The following is a 20,366-nucleotide window of genomic DNA, read 5'->3' as shown; positions in this document are numbered from 1 at the left end:
GGGGGGACCAGGGGAGCGCGCAGAGAACCAGGATGCTCACCGGGAACCAGGGAAACGCGCAGCGGGCCCGGGAGCGCACGGGGAGACGCGGGAGCGCGCGGCGGGCCCGGGAGCGTTCGGGGGTCCGGGGGAGCGCGCGGCGGGCGAGAGAGCGCAAGGGGGAGCGCGCGGCGGACTGGGAGGAGAGGGGCCGGGGGAGCTCGCTGGGCCCGGGGAACGCGCGGCGGGCCAGAGAGTGCAGAGGGGGACCAGGGGAGCGCGCAGAGGGCCAGGGAGCGCACCGGGGACCAGGGGAGCGCACGGCGGGCTAGGTGGAGCCGGACCCAGGCACCAGAGTAGCGCGCCGAGGAGCTGGGGGTGCAGGGACTGGGAGCGGGGCCGAGGGGGCGCAGAGAGGAGAGGGGGTGGAGTGCGCGAAGGGCCACGGATCGAGGAGCGCGGGGCTCACGGCCCGCCTCTCTGCCTGAGTCGGGCGCGCGCTTCGCGGGAGTCCCCTGCTGCACCCCCAGTTCCGCACGTGGGGAACACAGCGCGTCCTCCATGGTCTCACCAAGATCTGCTTCCCCGCGGGAGCTAGCGGCTGCGCAGAGTGCTGGGGTACATCTGACCTGGGATGATGGCGAGGCGGAGGAGAGCGGACGGACCACGCAGATGGGGTTTGGGGAGGAGGTAGCCGGGCTGCTGTGAGTGGGTCCATCCGGGAGGCCACAAGCGCGTGCGACGCGTTTGGAAAGGATGCGTGGGGGTTAAGGAGCGGGCGGGAGGGAATGGATCGTGGGATCCGAGCGCAGCGGGTGTAGGCTCCCAGGTGGTGGCTCTGCGCGTGGGTGAGATGGAAGGGGAAGGAGAGGGGAAGCAAGATAACTAGTCTGGAGGCTTCTCCAAGGTTCCTGGTGTGTCCGAGGGGCTCCTCGCCCTGGCGAACAGGCGCGGGAGGGCAAGAAACCCAAATGACCCTGGAGAATGCGGCGTGAGGGCGAGGAAGGGAAGCACCATTGAAGGTGAAGGAGTGTGGGTTCCAGGTCGAGGGGAGCCAGAGGACTCAGAGCTTGAGGACAGTGGGCAGAGGGTCCCCAAAGTTTGAGGTTTGAGGGCCGCATGCCCCAAGACGGAGTGGACATTAGGAGGGAAAGAAGGGCGGGGGAGAGGAGAAGAAAGCGAGGTGGGCAGAAAGCTGGGCCAGCAGGTGGGAGCAGAGTCAGGGTCTTCACCCAGGCTGGCTGTTCTGACGGTGCAGGTCGGCGGCTGTGAAGGGCACCTGCCGGCGATCACCTTTTCACTGTCATGTCGGGGCTCCAGGCACACTTCCAACACAAACCTGGCTGCTCAGGGTCTTGCCCCTGTCTGTCTCCTGGGCTTGCTGTCGGGTTCTCCAGAAGCAGAGGAGATCAGCCCCGGAAGTGGAGTCTTGACATTCCAGTCAGTCTAGGTGTACTTTCTGCCCTGTCCAGGCAGCACAGACTTGAGAGGACAGTGCAGATGCTAAGTTCTGGGTCTGGAGGACCTCACTGGAGATCAACTTGATCTGATGCAAGAGGGGCAGGAGGTGTGGGGCAAAGGTTGTGATAGGGTGCAAGGTGGGCTATGTGGGCATGAGGTGGCAGAGGGAGGGAAGGTGTGGCTTCCGTGCAGGGATGTGAGAGGCTTAGGTGGAATGGCCTGGGACAGGTCTTTAAGATTGGAGGCGTGAGGGTGGGGGGAAAGTTGGGGAGAGTTTTGGGTTGGTTCTGGAGAACCAATGCCAAGAACCTGGATTCTTCCTGAAGCCGCCAGTGTGAGAGTCACCCAGGGGACTTGTGAAAATGCAGATTCGGTCTCTGATTGCAGATCTGTGTTATCCAAGGTGATGCCATCAGCCATGTGAGATGTTTTAAATTTAAAGGAGTGAAAATGAGATACAATGAAAGGATCATATTAACCACATTTCAAGTGTTCAACAGCGAGGACACTTGGCTGGTGAGAGGTGTGGCAGAGACCTGCTGGACGCACAGCTCTGGGGCTTGAGCTCCTGGAGGACAGCAGGTTTTGTCTGTTTCTTGCGGGGGGGGGGGGGGGGGGGAGGCAGTGTCCTCAGGGCCTGGGGCTCAGTGGGTGGAGGATTAAACACTGAACAAATGAATCACCGTGCTTTTAAAACTGTGTGCCTGGGGGAACAAGCTGTAGTTTTGAGTTCTTAGGGTAAGTGAGTGATGTGCGCAAATAGGAGGAATGTGGACAGAATGTGTCCTGGTTGTTTGAACAGCGGCTTGGGGACGCTCTGTTGCGTGACTTTCTTCTTGTTATAATCAAACTGAGCACTTGTAAAAGCAACTAGTTAATGCTTTCTTCTAAAGGATTTCCCTCCACACAGAGGGAGGTTTTAGGTTAAAAAGACACTTTCCAGGGGATTGTAAGAAGTTGGAATCATTATCAGTATTATTATTATTAAAGACACGTTTTACTTTGCGTCAGTGCCCCCAGCATGGAACAATGGAAGGGGAGGGTGCTTCCAGCTCCTGTTTCTATCACCACCACCACCACCACCCCCCACTACGCGTGCACCCCCCCCGCCGCAGTCGCTCTGACTTTGCCCCAGTTTCTCTACTGGGGCTACAGTGGCTGTAGACCCTCAGTATCAGATGTTCACGTGCCTTCGGCGCTGACCACGAGCCTTTCCGCCACCACTGTGTCTGTGACTTCTGTATTCTGCTGGCGCTCTAATTAGCTACATTTCATTTCCAGCCATTTTCCAGGAAGGGCTCATGAGGGTTTCATGAGCGTTTTCATGTTTGAGAATGTCTGTCCATTGTCTTTATCTGTGAACAGGGTCTCAGTGAGGTTAGAGTGTATCCTCAGGCTCTATGTTCTTTCCCTCCACGCTTTGTCCCCATGGTTCCACTGCACTCCCGAGCTCACTGGCTCTGAGCTGCCATGGAGCCTGAGGTCAGCTGGTCTCTCCTTGTGGGTGTTTGCCTTTTCTTCAGAGCTCCTCAGCTTAAGCAGACCTTGTCTCGAAGCCTAATGCTTGGTGTTGAACTTCCGGTACGTTGTGTACTCTTTGAATCTGCAGGTCTTGTATTTAATTTCAGGGAAATTTATGTCCCTAAAGCATCTGTTACATTGGTTTGGCATTTGTCAGGTTTCCTATTGCTGCTGTAGCCACAAATTTAGTGCTTAAAACACAGATTTATCATCTGACAATTCTGGGGGGCCACAGTCTCCCTGTGATGAAATTGAGGTGTTGGTAGGGGTGTGTCCTTTCTGGAGGCGCCAGCCGTGAGTCTGTTGGCTTGCGTTATCCAGTTTCTAGAACCCTCCTGCACTCCCTGGCTCCAGGCCCCTTCCTCACCTTCGAAGCTGGCAACAGTAATGCTACCTGTCTCATGCTGCACCTCTCCAGCCTGACTCGGTCTCCCTCTTCTGCTTTTAGGAGCCTTTGTGATGGTGCTGGCGCTATATGTTAATCCAGAATAATCTCTGTATTTGAAGATCAGCTGATCAGCAAACCTAATTCTTTCTGCAGCCTTAACTCCCCTTTGCCGTGTAACCTCTTGGAGTCACATATTCTGCAGATTACAGTGTGGATACCTTTGGGGGCCGTGATGCTGCCTGTTGTACCCATTATCCTTGTGTTGTGTTCCACATCCCTTCACTTCTCTCTGCCTGCTTCGATCTTTTTGTCGCTCTCTTCTGAATTTCTGTGGGCATCTCAAACCTTTCCAATGTGTTGGCAATTTTTATTTTAGTAAACTGTTTCTAGCTGTTTCTAGCTTTTTTATTAGTTTAGTAATGATGTTGTTTTGGTCTGCAATTTTTTTTCCTTACTTTTACAATTTTCATTTACAATTTTTAAAAATCTCTTTAAATGGTGCCCTTGGGGGCAGAGGCAGTTGGGCGTCTGACTCGGTTTCAGCTCAGGTCGTGATGTCAGGGTGGTGAGACGGAGCCCCGTGCTGGGCTCCACACTCAGTGGGGAGTCAGCTTGAGATTCTCTCTCCCTCTGCCTCTGCCCCTTCCGCTTGTGCTCTCTCTCTCTCCAATAAATAAATAAATCTTTAAAAATTTTCTTTAAATAATTTATTTCATTAAAAAAATCTCTTATTTTGCCGACTTAATGTTTTTGTTAAATTGTTCCATTGCATGAAGTAATTGGGATGAATGTCCTTCTGTTCCTTGGGTCATGTTTCGTTTCAGGTTGGGTTCTTTGTCTCTTTTTCCTTTATAATGTTTTGTTACAGTGTGCTATGCATGTAGAATAGCTGAGGGGCCCACCTCCCACTTTGGGGCCTGCTGGCCCTGGAGCCTCCCTCAGATATGGAGGGTTGGTACCTCATTCGGCCTCCTCCCAGGTAGAAGTGCTGCGGAAAAGGCCCGGACAGCCCAGCTCGTGTGGGGAGTGAAGTCGGGGCCACCGCTGAGGTCTTCCTCTCTGCTCGCTGGTGAGGGTCTCTCCCCTTAGCTCCAGCTGTACTGCGTTCCCTTTCCTTTTCTGATTGCTGAGTTTCTACATTGGGAGAGGGAAGTACATGAAATGGACACTAAATTCTGCAATCTCTTGCCTCCCAACTTTTTTCCCAAAGAGACTCGCTATTTCCTGATGACTTTCTCCTGGCTGCTTCTCCAGCTTCCTTTTGCCAGCAGGAAAATCCCATCTTTCTCTGTTTCACTTCTGCTAACAGCTAGTAATAATACTGAGAGTGTAGAACAAACAAGTCATGAGATAGGTTATGTTATTGGGCCCAGAAAGGGTGAGTAACTCTCTCAAGATCACACAGCGTGAGCGAGAACAGGAGTGTGGATGGTGTGGCTGGCTCTGGGCCCCTCTGCGGCCCGTCTGGTTCAGAAAAGGCTCAGAGAAGTGGCTTTTCTTCCCTGTGGGGACCATCAAAGCACTTTTACTTGGTGGCCTTGTTTGGGGGTTTTTTGCTTTTCTATTTGCCTTTGACAAATGTTCCGCCGGGAGAAGCATGCTCGCTCCCTGCTGCCGTCTATGGCGCTGCAGACCGTGGTGGATTTGCTGATTTTACAGCTACTCTGTGGTTTCCCTTGGCAACCACTTCAAGATTCGAAACACGGTTTATAAAGCCATCACTTTCAAGTCCGGACTGAGAGCCGAATCATATTTCCTCCCTAGTTCTTTGCGGCGTAATCCCTTAAGAAGGAGACGGGTTTCCACTTCCTTACCTCCCGCGGTGCCACCAAAAGCATATGGGAAATTTCTTCAATGTATTCGTTTTTTAAATTATTCATAAATGCTTCCATGTATTTGACAATAATAAAACTGCCTTTGTATCAGATTTTCTCCTTAAACCCAATCATTCAGCCCTGCTTCCCTGCGGTGGGGACTGCCCCTTTCATCTGGCCTCTGACTCCAACCCAGGGCGACCCTGCTCTTGGGTGATGGACAAGGAGGGCTCCGATCCAGCCAGCCCAGGTTCCTGCTGTGTAGAGGGTCAGCTTCGGGCTGGAGACCCACCCAGCACCCCCTGCGTCCTGTCACTAGCTCTGGGTGCCGCAGCGGGGCAGGACGACAGCCGCGTGGTCCTGCCTTGGTCCTGCCGGTCACACCTGCTGACTCCTCACTCAGGCCTTTTGGGGTGAAGAGAAGCAGCAAGGTGTGTCGGAAGCGATGGAGCCTATCACTCCCATCGCAGGCTGTGAGCTGATATCCCATTAAGATTTTCTTTCTTTTTTTTTTTAACATTTGAAGCTTTCTTCCTTGACTTCTTCAGCTAAATTAGCTGCAAAGAAGGAATTGTGTCTATGCAAACACTGAAAAGAACTGCAGTGTCCGGGGAATTGGGCTTTAAAACTTCGTAGATGTCGATTTATCAGATTCACAAACAAAACCATGTAAAAGGCGGTCACCCCGTAGGCTAGCAGCTCCCCGAGGTCTCCAGGTTCACCTTCCTCAGACGGCTTTTGCTTTCCTCCTTGGAGGCTGCGACCAGCTTCCCCGGGAGACCTGGCGCCCCCTCGGCCTCCTCTCCAGGTTGTTGGAGCCGCTCCGGCACCTCCTGAGGTTGGTCCCGCTGTCGGCAGCACGCGGTGGGAGAGCTGCGGGCCCCCGCGTGGCCTGCGGCCAGAGACGCCGCACTCCGGGCTTCTGGAAGCGGGTCCCTGCCCCCTCGTTTGTAAACGTCTCAGTTCCAGAGGTACGGCCTGCCCCCACGTCTGTGAGGACCTGGAGGTCTCAGCCTCTGTGGGTGCTGTGCGCAGAGCCACCTCCTTCCCCTGGCTGCCGGCAGTGCCCCTCCCGCCAGGGCGCATTGTGCCTGCCGTCTGGCCGCTCGTCCCGGCTCGGCTCGTGGTGGCTTCTTCCATCTTGTCCGCGGCCCACCGCCTGAGAGGAGACGCACACCGCACACGGTGTGAGACTTCTCAGTGACGGGTTTTAGAGGCTTTCAGATACGTCCCAGGACCCAGGGTCTCTAGGTGTGTTCGCCCTGTGTCTGTGTCATGTGCTCTACGCAGAGCGCACACGCGTGAGCACGGTACGCACGTACATAAACACGTGTGTATACGTACAGAGACGCGGGTGTGAACTATTTGCGCTGATTAAGGCACGAACGTTCTGAAGATGCTTATCAATGAACACGCAGACTCTTTTTCTTGGTTCTGTTAATGTACAGAGACTCGTCGAACAGGATGCCACTTGTGTCGCTCTTGAGATGCTTTTATTTGTGTCACACCTTATGTTTGCCCTTCGCAAACTTTCTGTCGGCCCCATGGCTGAGAGCTGGCCATGTGGTCCGTGTCTCCCGAGTAGGCCTGCATTCCAGGAGCTGACCTCTGTTTAGCGGCATGCATGGCGTGGAATCAGGCAGCCCAGCACACGTCCGTTACCCATGGGGAGCTCACATGGCGGTTGTGTTCAGAGACGCAGCTGGGAGAGAGGGAGGCTTCCACGCTGCTGGAACCACAAGGTGGGAAAAGAAGGCGGCTGTCCCGGGCACGTAGAGCAGCCTCAACCCGCCACCTGTTACAGCACGATCCGGCTTGGAGCTCAGCCTGGCTTGGCGATCTCTCCATGGACGTCTGAGTTTCCCACCTGAAACCACCTGCTAACGTTCATCCCTGGGGAGATGGTCCCATAAAGCGGTGGCACAGAGCCGCGAAGGTCGTCACCACTGTCCTGGGGTTTCCTTGGCTGAATGTGAGCCTCAGGCTTTGGTTTATGTGGGCTGTGTAATCCCTCCTCTGGCAGCCAATAATTAATGAATTCCCTTCCCCAAATGGGACTCAGCCGAGTTTGCTTGTGGATTTGAACCATGTTGTGACTCGTGACACAAACGGCATTTTATTTGGTTAAAGACAAAAAGAAGTTTACAGAGGCAGAATCGTAAGCATATATATTAAATTCTAGTGGACCCCAATATAGAAGGCTGAAAGGTATTGTCTTAATGGGGAAAATAAATTGGTCAATGTGAAGAACATTAAATTATCTTTTAGACTAAGAAAATTCCTTTGGAAGTAAAATCTATTTCTTCTAGTCTAGAGTGATGTGCTCATTCTGAAAGGTAGACCATTGCCTCATGGGTTTAAATAGCCTCATGCTGGTTTGGCGTCCGGGAGAGGCAAAGCCAGAGGCGTCAGACCTGGGATCCATCCTGCGAGGCTGGGCGTCTGCGCTTGGCCCTGAGCGCACTGTCCGTGAGCACTGGGTGGGACGGGCAGTGGGGACGCTGTGCGGGAACGCAGCTGGACGGCGCATCCATTTCCTGGGGTGTCTGTAACAAACAACCATAGACTAGGGGCCTAACAGCAATGGGTGGGTTTATCCTCTCATGCCTCTGAAGGCCAGGGGTCTGAACTCGAGGTGTGGGCAGGGCCTCCCCCACCACCCAGACCCAAGGCTGCAGGGGAGAATCCTTCCTGGAATCTTCCAGCTGCTGGTGGTTGTCATTGTGGGCATTTTGGACAAGGGAGGGACTGGACCTTGCAGTTGACCTCTGTCTCCCGAGGGGCCAAGCACCCTCTGCCTCTACTCTTCCCCTGGCAGGTGGCGGTCAGCAGAGCGTGGGGACCGGCCAGGAGCTAGTCCCTGGTCCTTCTGCAGATGACACAGGGTCTCTATCCTTCCCTCCCACACCGTCTTGAGTTCATCACCCTGGGCCCAAAGGATGTGCCACTGGGTGTGGGGAAACCTGGGAGTGACCCAGGCCCTACTGTGGTGTCTGAAAAATCACTCAGCCCTGGAGCTCAGGGCTCAGCTGGTCATGATGTTGGCCACGGCTCAGCTGAGCCCACGCTGTACCTCCTGTCTGAGCAGGACAGCGGCATCTGCGCTGGCACAGCTGAAGAGCGGTTGCCCTCTTCTCTTAGCCAGGAAATGGCTCGGAGGTGTCCAGCTTGGCGACCCACCTCAGGGCACCCGCCTCTCCCGTGGGCTGTGGGGGTCTGGCTGAGCATGAGCCCAGGAGGCAGCTCTGTGCCCAGCAGAGCCACGGGGCCTCCCCCAGCCTCCTTCCCAGAGAGGAGACCCCTGCTGCCGCCCACCCAGACGGCTGCCGCTTCTGTGGGCTTTTCAGGGAAGCCAGTGTGGTTGTTTTCCAGTTGTCCTGTGATGATAACTGCTCAGCAGAGGGGCCCGCATCTGCCCAGCACCTCCCCAGCTGGCCCCCGACTTCCTCTCCCTCTGTCCATGGTGACATGCAGGCAACTCTCGCCCTCTGACGCTTAGCGCATGAGACCAGGTATTTACCATAAACTGAGGCCCCTGGCATCTTTCAGATGAGTGGGGAAAATGACTCTGAGTTCCAGGTGCTTCACCCTGAACTGTCTTTGGGAGCACAGACAGGTGACTGGGCTTGCTGTCTGCCGTTGGGGCAGGCACTCGGCCGGGCACAGCCATGTCCGGTGATGAGGGCATCCCCTTCCCCCACAATGTCATGTCACCTCAGCTCCTGCGACTGCACAGGTAGGAGGCTGAAGCAGGAGGCTCGGAGCTCCTTCTGAAAACATGTGCAGCCTCGGTGGGTGGGAACGTGTTAGAATACGGTCCCGCTGGCTGACTGAGCTGACTGTCTGAGCAGAGCGTCCCAGACAGGAGGTGTTGGGGGCCTCAGCCCACAGCGGCCCATGGGCCGGGGGGAGACCCTGGCTGAGGTGGGCTTTACAGAAACAGTGCCAGTAGCATCGAGAACCATGCACTTGAACATCAGAGATGCTGCCCCCATTTCCCTCCTGGAGGGTAGTGAGGATTTCCCAGCTGTGTCTCCCAGACGGCAGGCCTGTGCAAAGTAGGGTGAGAATGGGGAGGATGCCGCTTCTGGCCTGACCTGCCAGGCGCTGGCAGTGGCCTGAGTCCAGGTCCGGCAGTGCCCCAAGTTAAGGCCCTGAGGCACAGTGAGGGCAGCCCTGTGGTTTGAAAGTGTTGGGACTCTGGAAAGAGGGGCTGTTGTCTGGCTACACCCAAATAATGGTTCAGAGATGATCTCGGCTACTTCCTGATCTCACTGGTGGTGGGTGGTGTGCAGGGGTGCCGGGCCCCACGCTGCAAGAGCCCAGTGTTCCTGGATGCAGCTGGTCAGCACAGAGCACTGGGTGCCTGGGCCAAGGTAGCCAGTGGTGGTCCTATTCCTGCCCAGCAGTGAGAAAGTTTAGCTCCCAAGGTGGGGAAAGAGAGGTTCAGGGCCGCTAGGAATGGGAGCTGTGTGGACGAGCTGGGACAGCCAGGCCAGGAGGAGACTGGAGGCCCCTGGACTGTCCCTCACCTGGGAGCACCTGATTCCTCCACTTTGGTATAGAGAGAAAAATGAGGAGGGAGAAGCATTTGGGGAACGTACTTTTCCAAAAGGAGATATGCAGAGAGATAATTGGTGTTCATGTCGGTACTGCCCGCTGTGCGACTGTGGTGAACACACTTCACATCCCTGCCTAGAATGTGACTTGCTTTTAGAACCATTCAGAAGCTCAAGGGGCCCAACGAGGGGCCAGTGCTGGCCTTGGCCGTGGCTGCGGCAGGGCACCCGCCCTGAGCCCTTCCCACCCCTTGGCTCTGTGAGGCACCCGCATCTTCCAGCAGACTGTCCCTCTGATCCCAAGAGCCAAGCACAGCCAGGTCTGGGAAGGACACATGTGTGTACGTTTTCTTTGGGGTGAAAATCATATAGTATAAAATGAACTGTTTTGTTTTTATTGTATTTTTATTTTTTCAAGATTTTATTTTTAAGTAACGTCTACAACCAACGTGGGGCTCGAACTTAAAGCCCCGAGATCAAGAGTCACACGCTCCGCTGACTGAGCCAGCCAGGCGCCCCAAGATGAACCCCTCCCCTCAGCCTTTGGCAATCCCTGGTCTGCTTTCTGATGTTTTCATTCAGCATTAGACACATTTCTCAAAAGTCAGCTCCTCGAAGATGAACATGTTTGTAAGTGGTATTTCGCCAGTATTTACGCCAGAAGAGAAGCCTTCTACGGGACGGCACACGGTTAAGCCTGCTCGCTCACTGAAATAGAAATAAGCATGTGCTGCGTGAACTGAACTGAATTATTTATTCATCATGTGGAGCTAAAAGTGGAGCGAATGGCTTGGCATTTGACACCTCCTTTTCTTTTTTTTTAAAGAAGGCTAAAATTATCTCTCTTCTTCTCTCTGTTATTCTGACTCACTCAATGAGCATTCATTCCTACAGGGTTTGTTCTAGAAGCCTTGGCGTGTTTTTATTTCATTTTGATGGACAGAGTGTTCGTTGAATGAGCTGAGTGCAGCGGACGTGAATTACGCCTTTGATCGTCACCCTGACACTACTAAGGTCAAAATGTTGGGCTCTCGGGGGCTGAAGTGCACGGTAGCCAGCAGCAGAGTCAGGGAAGAGGAGAGTAATAAATAGGAGAAGAGCAAACACATAAGTAGGAGAAAAAAGGAAACACTGCAGGAATGAAAGAGAACAGCTCCGTAAGTAAGTTTGTGGGGAGAGGAGATCCTGACCAGGGAGCGAGGTGGTCTGGGGATTCTGTGGCAGGCACAGCTGCGTTAGACCCGGGGTTGGGGACAGAGTGAAGCTTTTGCTGAAGGGAAGCCACTACAGGTGGCCGGCACTCAGGCTGTAAGTAGCCGTGGCCAGTGCATTCTTCCAGGTGGTAGGGGAAACTGAGGCACAGGGGAGCACGAGGAAATCGCTGCGTGTCAGGACTGGGATTTGACCCCAGGCCCCACAGAGCTCCTCCCTGTGGGGCCTTCACACTTGGGAACCTACGTGGCCCCGGTGGGTCTGACCCATTTCCACTCCCACCTTCCCCACCTGGAGAAACCAAGGCACACATCACGTGGGGAAGCAGTGCCTTCTCAAGCTTTATCTCCCACCCCACCTGCTTGCCCCGGCTTGTCCCATCCTGGAGTCCCCACGATAAGGGTGAGGGTGCGGGGCATGCAGCCAAGCAGTGGACCTGGAGAAGGTCGGGCATCGCCACCCCGAAAGAGCGAGTGCCGGCGGAGACCACAGTGTTGGTGTTCCCAGGGGTCAGGGGCCAGGGTTAGCGTAGCTGAGGGGCAGGTTATTCCTCAGGGCTGTTCTCATGAGAGCTATCGCCCGCACAGTCATTGAGTTCGGTTTGAGTCGTGATGGCTAATGTGTAGATCATGGCTGTTGAGCCTTTACTGTTGACTGTTAGTGAGATTCTGAGACGCAGGTCGCTGTACTTGGCTTTGAGAAGATATAATATTCCATTATATGTTTATATGGGCTGCTTAAAAAGACCGTCAGTAATGAATTCTTTTAAATTTATGAAAACTTATTTTTTATTGTGGACCTAAAAAATCAGTACGTGAGGACACTTGGAAAATCAAAGGAGCCAACCCAGTTCAAACAGTGAGTTAATGTCCTAAAGGTTAAAAATGAAAAACCTCTCCAGCCTGTGAATGGTGAGAGCTCTCTTTTCTTGTCTGGAAACAGACATGCCAAAGCCCATGTTCTCTCTAGACTCAAAAATAAACTTCCAAGGATACTTACTTGTTGCTTCACATAGACGGTATAAAACCTTTAGTGTTCCAAAGGAAAAATTAAATATTTCCAAAATTAGCTTTGAAGTTGCTCTCTGTAAATGTTTTTATGCTTATATATGTTTAATTATCTGTGCATACATTCTACTTACTGTGTGATTGTACACTCTATTATATATGATATATTCTTCTTAATATACATGTGTAAACATATCCTATTATAGACACATCTATTCTATTTTAGTGCGTGGGTCTCACGTCACATATGCCCAATGCTGAGCACTGCAAAAGGAAGAATATAGGCGTTTGAAGTTGCCTTCCAGAGTTTCGTGGGATTTTAAAGGACTATGAAGAGGCTCTTGGTGGGTCACTTCAAAGAGTAATTTCACAGAGCTTGAAGGTACTGACCTAAGCAGTTTCCAGAATATCTATGCTCTGCCCTAAACCCTTGGGCAATGTACCCTCAGAATGCAAACCAAATTTGTCATCTCCCCACCACACATACTCTATGGCCCTCAACCTACTTTAAAGACCAGAGGTTTTATGAATATGGTGTTCTTTTTCTTGGGGCTTTTACGGGGGGGGGGAGCTCAGTCTAAGCACTGTAGGTCTGTCCAGGGAGCTCAGCTAAACTACTTGGAAACAGCACCTTGTTACCACCGCATTTGGGGACCTTGCTTTCTGAGCCTTGGGTGTGGGGTTTTATCTTTTGGCGGAGAGCTGCTAAGATTTCACACCCATTCCAGGACTTTCTCAAGGTGAGGCCCCCGTGTAGGGGCTCCTCTCTCTTCTCCTGTCTGCCCCCCAGAAGCACATTCCCCTTTAGATTTGTAACTCTTACTCCAGCTTTCCTTGTCAAGATACGTAGCATGGCCACATCCCGGAATGACTTCAAGGCTGGCCTTCTTGAGGTTTGCATGCTTTGAGACACATTCCTGAGAGAGTCTAAAAATGAAATAAAGCAAGCACCACAAAGCCTGGTGGCGTGGTTTTACTAAGCGGTTTGGATCCTGGGATCACAAATGGTGTTGCATCCACTTTTTGGAAGGCAGTATTCGTCTCCTGCTTTCTCTGGTCACTTAATGGAGACTCTGTCTTTCACGGGCTCTCCCTCCCGGGGTCCAGCTGAGTGCATCCTCTCATCCACAGACCTGGCAGAAGCATTCTGGCCACTCACTCTGTGAACACAGGAGGGGCTTCTCAAAGAAGTAGAAAATTGGTTTAAAAATGTTAATTGCTTTTTCTGATTTTTAGGGGGGAAAATGCATGCTCGTTGAAGAAACTTAATATAGGGAAAGGTTGGGGTAAACAAAATAAACACAACCCAGAAATTTCCAGCTGCAACATGGGGCTGGTCCTCACTGTCCCCCCCACCACGCACATACACACACAGATACACGCGTGTATTTTTTTTTACATCAGTGAGGTAATGCTTCGTATCTCGTTATATGTGAGACACATTTTACTTTATGTTCTTAGTGTGATAATTTGGGGAAATGATATCCGTGTTTTAGCCTGGGAGTGGAGCTCAGGTGGAACAGACCCAGGACGGGAGGTGGGGCAGGAGGAAGGGTTACAGAGATGAGGGGGCGAGACATGGGGCTGCACGGAGCTGCCTGCAAACTGGGGGCCTGATGTCCAAGTCTGCGTCTCCTGGCTGCTGCTGCCCTCCCCTCGGATAGCAGGCAGCGGCTGCGGAAGCCTGGGCCTTGGGGCGGCCAGGGAACCCAGGCGGCTGGTGCCGAGTGAGGGGAGGAAGGTTGGAGGCCCTACAGAGTGAGCAGTGGGGCTGGTGGCCAGGACCCGTGCAAATCCAGAGACCCAAATCAGGGTCCGGTCTGTCTACCTCAAAAACTGTGACTGTGCCCCGGTGAGAAGTCCCTTCTCTCCCCCAGGAGAGTTCTCTTCTCGGGTGCTGTTTGCTTGAGGATAACTTTGAGGCCAGCAGCCCTTACGCTGCCCCCACCCCTTCCACAGGCATCGACTACAAGACCACCACCATCCTGCTGGACGGCCGGAGGGTGAAACTGCAGCTCTGGTGAGTGGGGGCCCGCCCCGGGTTCCAGCAGGACTTGCCAGCCCCGGCCCCGGGAGGAGAGGCTTTTCTGGCCCTGGGAGGGCACCAGTACCGCCTCTAGGAGGAGCCCCCTCCAGCCCCAGCAGACCCAGGGCTGCCCCACAGGACGTGGAGATCTGCTTGTCTGGGACACTGATGCGTCATCCATGGGGGGAGTGCTGGGGCCTTTGTGGGTCCCCGGGCGTCTGTCCAGAGCATGGCCTTCCTGAAACCCTTCTAGCTCCCCAGCACCAGGAGGGGCCCATGAGTGTGATAGGGACAGACCCGTGGCAGGTGTGGGAGGTTGGGAGCAAGAGGCCCTCCCCCGGATCTGGACTGGGTCTCTTTCTCATGGCCCCACCTGGCAGCCCTGGCTCTGAGGTTCAGGTCACACCCCCCTGCCTCTGCCCTTCCCACTCCAGGTGGGGTTGGGGAGTGGGAGAATTGGTGTTTCCTGCTTTGACCACCCCCATGCAACTTGCCTGACTACTGTCCCCGGCCCCCTGTCATCCCTTCTCGTGGGCGACCTGCATGGTCCTCTGCTCTACCCAAACATACCTAAGCCCCAAGCCACATGAGTCTCCTCTAACTGGAAGCCGGTCCTCCTGCCGGCCCCACCCGCCCCTTCCCAGGGCGGTCAGCAGGGAGCCTTTCTCCACAGTGTCCCCTTAGCACCCTGTCCCTTCCCATTGCCTGCCCCCCCCCAGGATGTTTGAGGTTGTGGGTGAGGCCTGTGTCCTCCAGGCTGCCCACGGCTGAGGGTCAGCGAGGCTCAGGCAACCTGTTGTCCTCAGACGCCTGCCTGCTCCGCCTTGCAACCTGCACCCAGCCCTGAGGCCTGCAGGGTCCAGGGCTTATCTGGTCCTGGCTCCGTCCCTCCCTGAGACCATCCGAGGGCCCCGCTGTCTGCCCATGCTTGCCCCGGCCTCCTAAGGCTGCCCCACGTCTCCCCTGAGCAGCGCTCGGCATCTCTCCTGATGGCATGTTTCATCTGAGCGGCCCATCCTTGTGAATGCCGTCACATGCCCACCCCCTCGGCGGCTCCCGACATGCCCCAGGCCTACCCACAGCACCCCACGTCCACGGAGTTCCCACTTCACGATAGCCACCCGTGTCCCATGAAAGCAGTGAGTCATGCCCCAGGGCTGCTCTGCTCCTGTGTCTCCTTGCCCACAAACTTCCTAGCCGCTTCCGCCTGCGGCAAAGCTGCAACTCCGTAGCGGCTGAGCTGGGACTTCTCCATCGATTTGCTCCTCAGCACCGAGGAGCTCCTGCCACGTCTTGGGCCACGGAAAGCACCTCCGAACCCCAGGCCCTGCCCTCCCTCGTGGTGGCTTGTCCAGGACTCAGAAGGCAGGGGCAGGTCACCACCTGCAGGTGACGAGGAGAAAAGAGAGGATTGTGGAGCCGTTTGTACTGAGGATGTGCCTAGACCCGTGGTCCCACCCTCACCCGCAGGGATCACCTGGGGCTGTGGGCGTGTTCACTGCACTCTTGGAAGTGTTTACAAAAGATGCTGGGAAGCAGCTCCTGTCGGTCCTCAGAGCCACTGTCAGGAGAGCAGCTGTTGGACTCCATCCCGTGGGAATGTGCTTTTTCTTTATCCTGCTTTGTGGTGCTTGGAGCTCCATTCTGGTCGTTCCAGGTGTCCGTACCCCCTGGGTCCATTCCTTGTTTTGATAAACTTAGGGATCTGCGGTGGGATGGCCACCGAGTGACAGTTGTCAGATGTGTTTGCTACGGCTCCCACGTCCCAAACCCCGTTGTCAGGAAGCAGCAGTGATTTCTTCTCACTGGCCTCCAACATCTTTTCCAGGGATACATCCGGGCAGGGAAGATTTTGTACCATATTCCGCTCCTACTCTCGGGGCGCACAGGTAACATCCCCTGAGCCAGGAAGTCAAACCAACTGAGTAATAACGTTTGGAATGTTCTTTAATGGCTACCTGGAGGACAAGGCAGTTAAGCTCATATACGTATTGATGCAAGAGGCTGAAAGTGCCAAGGAATGTTTGGTGGCTCGCAGGCCTTCTTCAGCATCAGGGGTGTGCGTGTGCGTGCGTGTGCGTGGCTGCACGCATGTGTCATGTCTGCATGCACGTGGGCCTGTGAGCTGTGTGTGCACACGTGTGTCTGCGTGTGTTTGTGCATACATATGCATGCAGTGGGGCTGTGTGTGCACCTATGTTCACGTGACCGAGTGTGTGTATCTGTGCATGTTCAGGAGAGTGCTCTGTCCAGGTGGGCGGGCCCTGCTCCCAGGAAGGAGGTGATCCCTGCAGTCCCTCCACATCCCGTGTCCCTAGAGCAGCTGGTGGATGTGGGGGATTGAGCACTCGTCCCCAACTCACCTTGACATTTGAGGGTTTAGTAATGAGCTCATGAAATATCATTAGAAATACTCATTTAACTACTACATTTTGTAGATAAATAAAAATAATATGTTTTCTGTTAAAATAAGTAAAATGATCATTTAGCTGGTTGTGAGTCCGTGACGGAGTAGCCTGCACACTGACCAGAGCGGTCCAGGGCTGTGCCCGCCTCTGTCCCATAAGGTAAGCCTGTTGCCTCTCCCCAGGGTGTGATCCTGGTCTATGACATCGCAAACCGCTGGTCCTTCGATGGCATCGACAGGTGGATTAAGGAGATAGACGAGGTATGACATGGTGTGCCAGGCAGTGTCCACGTGGGCGTGTGGGGGTGTCAGGCACGTGGGCCAGGACACGAGGCTTCTGCAGCACGGAGGCTGTGTCACCTCCCAGAACAGGACTGGGACCCTAACCTGGAGACCCACCCAGCCCCGGAGGTTGGGGCCACGCACCACCTGCTGTGTGGAGTGGGTTGGCAGGTGGTGTTTGGGCCGCCGGACTGCCAGTGTAGACACGGAGGGGTCAGAACCACACTCAGGTTCCTGCAGGCTGCTGAAGTGCATGGCCGTAAACAGCAGGAATTCATGATCTCACAGTTTGGAGCCCAGAAGTCCAAAATCTAGCGTTGGCAGCATCGGCTCCTTCCGAAGGCTGGAGAGGAGGACCCTTCCCGCCTCCTCCAGCGTCTGGCGGCTGCCGCGGTCCTTGGCCTGTAGACCCATCACTCTAGACCCTGCCTTTGCCGGCGTGTGGCTTTTCCCCTGTGTCCTCTTCTCTTCTTTTTTTTTTTTTTTTTTAAAGATTCTATTTATTTATTTGAGAGAGAGAGAGAGAGAGCCAGCGAGAGAGGGAACACAAGCAGGGGGAGTGGGAGAGGAAGAAGCAGGCTCATAGCAGAGGAGCCCGATGCGGGGCTCAATCCTACAACTCCGGAATCACGCCCTGAGCCGAAGGCAGACGCCCAACTGCTGTGCCACCCAGGCGCCCCCTCTCCTCTTCTTACAAGGACACCAGTGACTGGATTTAGGGCCCACCCCAGTGACCTCATCTTAACTAATTACATTCTGCAAAGGTCCTATCTCCAATAAGGACACATTCTGAGGTTCTGGGTGGGCACGAACTTGGGGAGGAGGCCATTTACCCCGTGTACCAAAGGTGCCGGCAACCAGAAGAGCTCGTGCAAGTAACCCCCTTGCCTCTCTCTCACCCGTCAGCACGCCCCTGGTGTCCCTAAAATCCTGGTGGGAAACCGCCTGCACCTGGCTTTCAAGCGGCAGGTCCCCACGGCGCAGGCGCAGGCCTACGCGGAGCGCCTGGGCGTCACCTTCTTCGAGGTCAGCCCTCTGTGCAAGTTCAACATCACCGAGTCCTTCACGGAGCTGGCCAGGACCGTGCTGCTGCGGCACGGGACGGACCGGCTCTGGAGGCCGAGCAAGGGTAGGCACCCGTCCGGCCGTCCCACGGCCCCGGCCCTGTCCGCCTCCCGGGACCCGCCTCCAGCCGCCACGTCCGTCCTCAGAGTCCGCGCGTTCGGGCTGAGAGGGATCACTAGTGACCGTGTGTCGAAGGTTCACGAGGGGCGTTTCCGAGGTCTGTGGTGGACAAGGGGAGGCACGTGAGCACCGGAGTGTGCAGCGAGGAGGGGGCAGCTCCCCGCGCAGAGCAGGACGCCCCGAGGGCCGGCTGGCCAGGTTTCACCCCTGGTTTTGGGAAGAGCGTATCGTGTCAGGAATGAGTCGCCCTCAGCTCGTTTGGTTTGAGGGGGAACTGGGGGACAGAAGCGCATCGAGCGCTGTCGGCACCCCATACCCTGAAGTTGGAACCCTGTCCAGACCCCTTAATCCGCCCACAGACCTGTGTCCTCTGGTTTCGTCTGCTGGGTTGGGCCTTCGTCACGGGTTTGCCCTCGGGAGCCTGGCAGCCTACGACCGTCACGAGACAAAAGGGCAAGATCGACAGTCACTGAGTCGAGTCGGGCAGCACAGGGCTGATGCAGTGAAATCGCGTTCTTCTCAGTTAGGGATTCTCCGCCTCAGCACCGCTGTCAGCTTGGACAGGGTCGTCGGCCCGCGGGCGGGGGCGTTCGGGGTGCTGCGCCCTCTGCCCCCCAGCTGCAGAAACCACAGGTGTCCCGGGGAGTCAGAACCAGCCCCAGCTGAGAGCCACCGTGCAGAGAGAGCTCTTCGCTGGGACCCCCGCCCCGGGCCTGAGCTCTTCAGCGGCCGGGGCGGCGATGAGGCCGCAGCAGGAGTGCCCCCCATCCCGGGGAGCATGACTCGCATGAGGAGCGGTGTAAGCATTCGCTTCTCAGGTGCACTCTTGAGCGTGTCCCTGTAGAGCTGAACACATGCTTCCGATGTCAGCGGTGTGCTTGGGAAGTCACCCTGACACGCTTGGTCTCTCACCCCAAACCGAGGTCAGGCGAGTCCTGCAGGAGGACCTCACCGGCCACCGTCTCCCCTCCAGGTCTGCCCCCCTCTTGGGCCCGGAGGGAAAGACGGCAGGGGTCTCCAGTCCAAGGTGACGAAAGCAGGGTGGCCCATCTCCGGCCCTGCCCAGGGCCCCACGTGGGCACAGTGGCTGGAGTGCTCAGCCCAAGTCCCGGGGAAGGAAGGCGGGGGCGGGGGGGGCGAGCGGCGGGACAACGTGAACTAAACGCGGTTTCCTTTCCTTCCCCAAGTGCTGAGCCTGCAGGACCTGTGCTGCCGGGCGGTGGTGTCCTGCACGCCCGTGCACCTGGTGGACAAGCTCCCGCTGCCCATGGCCTTGAGAGGCCACCTCAAATCGTTCTCCATGGCCAGCGGCCTGAACGCCAGGATGATGCACGGCCGCTCCTACTCGCTCACCGCCAGCTCCACCCACAAGAGGAGCGGCCTCCGCAAAGCGAAGGCCCCCCGCCCGCCCCAGAGCCCGCCCCGGCGCTGCCCCAGGAACAGCTGTAAAGTCTCCTGAAGAAGGCGCCAGAGCACGGACGCTGCCCCTCCGGGGGACACGCTGAGTCATCACACGCGGCGGGCGCCGAGCCCGGTCCAGGCCCAGGAAAGCACCTGCCCATCTCCCTCGGTGAGATCTCTCTCGGCGAGACCTCTCTCCGTGCCCCAGCCGCTCCGCGCAGGGAAAGCACAGCCTGACCGACGCTTCTCCGTGGATGTGCATGAAGCTGTTGTTTTCAACGTGGGTTTGTCCGGGGGGGCGGTCGGCACGCTGCTCACCCCTCGACGGCGTGACAGTCTGGGTGATTGCGCACGCCTTGCCCCAACACGACTGCCTTTGTAAGAGCCGCGACGCGCATGTGAGGAGGGCATTCTGGGGACTCTGGAAGCAACGGGAGAGAGAAATTAGGCTTGGACCTCACGAGAGGGCCAGAGGGCCGTCTTGTAAACCTCTTCACATCAACGTGCTCGTTTACGGAGCGTTCTCTGCGGAGAAGCAGAGATTACGCAGGGCGGGTCTGACACGGATTTGATAAAGTTTTTGCTATGTTATTTACCATGTTTGGGATTAATAAGTGATTTATATGCATATTTTTCTGTAAATCTACATTTTTTTGTACACGATGTTCCACAAGGTATGAAGCAAAGGGAAGAAAATGCCAAAGATATCTCTAGTTGTGCCGAACGGCTACAGCACAGTCACAACAGATCCAGGTCGGCAAGGAAATTATTATCCGGAGCCATTTCGGTAAGGAATGAAGTGGGCACTGTTATTGAAGAAAATGTTTCTCGACAATAAAACGTATACTTGTTTCTTGGTAGGACTGGTGGCTGGTTCTTTCTGATTCTGTGTATTCACATAGCCCTTTATTTCATTTGCTTCATCGCCTGTCCTGAACCAATGGCATCTGCTGATAAAGATTCCCTTCCCTGGAAAGAAAGGCAGAGGCAGAAAGTGGGAAGTGTCAAGGAGAGGCCCTGTAACATGCACCTGTCTGGGAAAAACAGCAGACAGGGCTCCCGACTCCCCCTGTGGCACTCACAGCTCTGTCAGGCACCCGGGACAGACACACAGACGAGGCCCT

General features: G+C 55.4%; 1 protein-coding gene across 1 annotated transcript; it reads left to right on the top strand.

Moving 5' to 3' along the window:
* Positions 1-32: 32 nt before the first annotated feature.
* Positions 33-20,099, top strand: RAB40B (RAB40B, member RAS oncogene family). The gene is made up of 8 exons (XM_034643680.1): positions 33-235; positions 5,972-6,134; positions 12,302-12,323; positions 13,901-13,961; positions 15,796-15,856; positions 16,558-16,635; positions 17,563-17,785; positions 19,029-20,099. Exons 1-8 carry the CDS (start codon positions 33-35, stop codon positions 19,298-19,300), a joined length of 1,083 nt encoding a protein of 360 aa, XP_034499571.1. The 3' UTR covers positions 19,301-20,099.
* The last annotated feature ends 267 nt before the right edge of the window (positions 20,100-20,366 follow it).

This window comes from Ailuropoda melanoleuca, chromosome 15 (genome assembly GCF_002007445.2).
Source record: "Ailuropoda melanoleuca isolate Jingjing chromosome 15, ASM200744v2, whole genome shotgun sequence".
NCBI lineage: Eukaryota > Metazoa > Chordata > Mammalia > Carnivora > Ursidae > Ailuropoda > Ailuropoda melanoleuca.
This window is presented reverse-complemented; position numbering and strand designations above follow the sequence as displayed.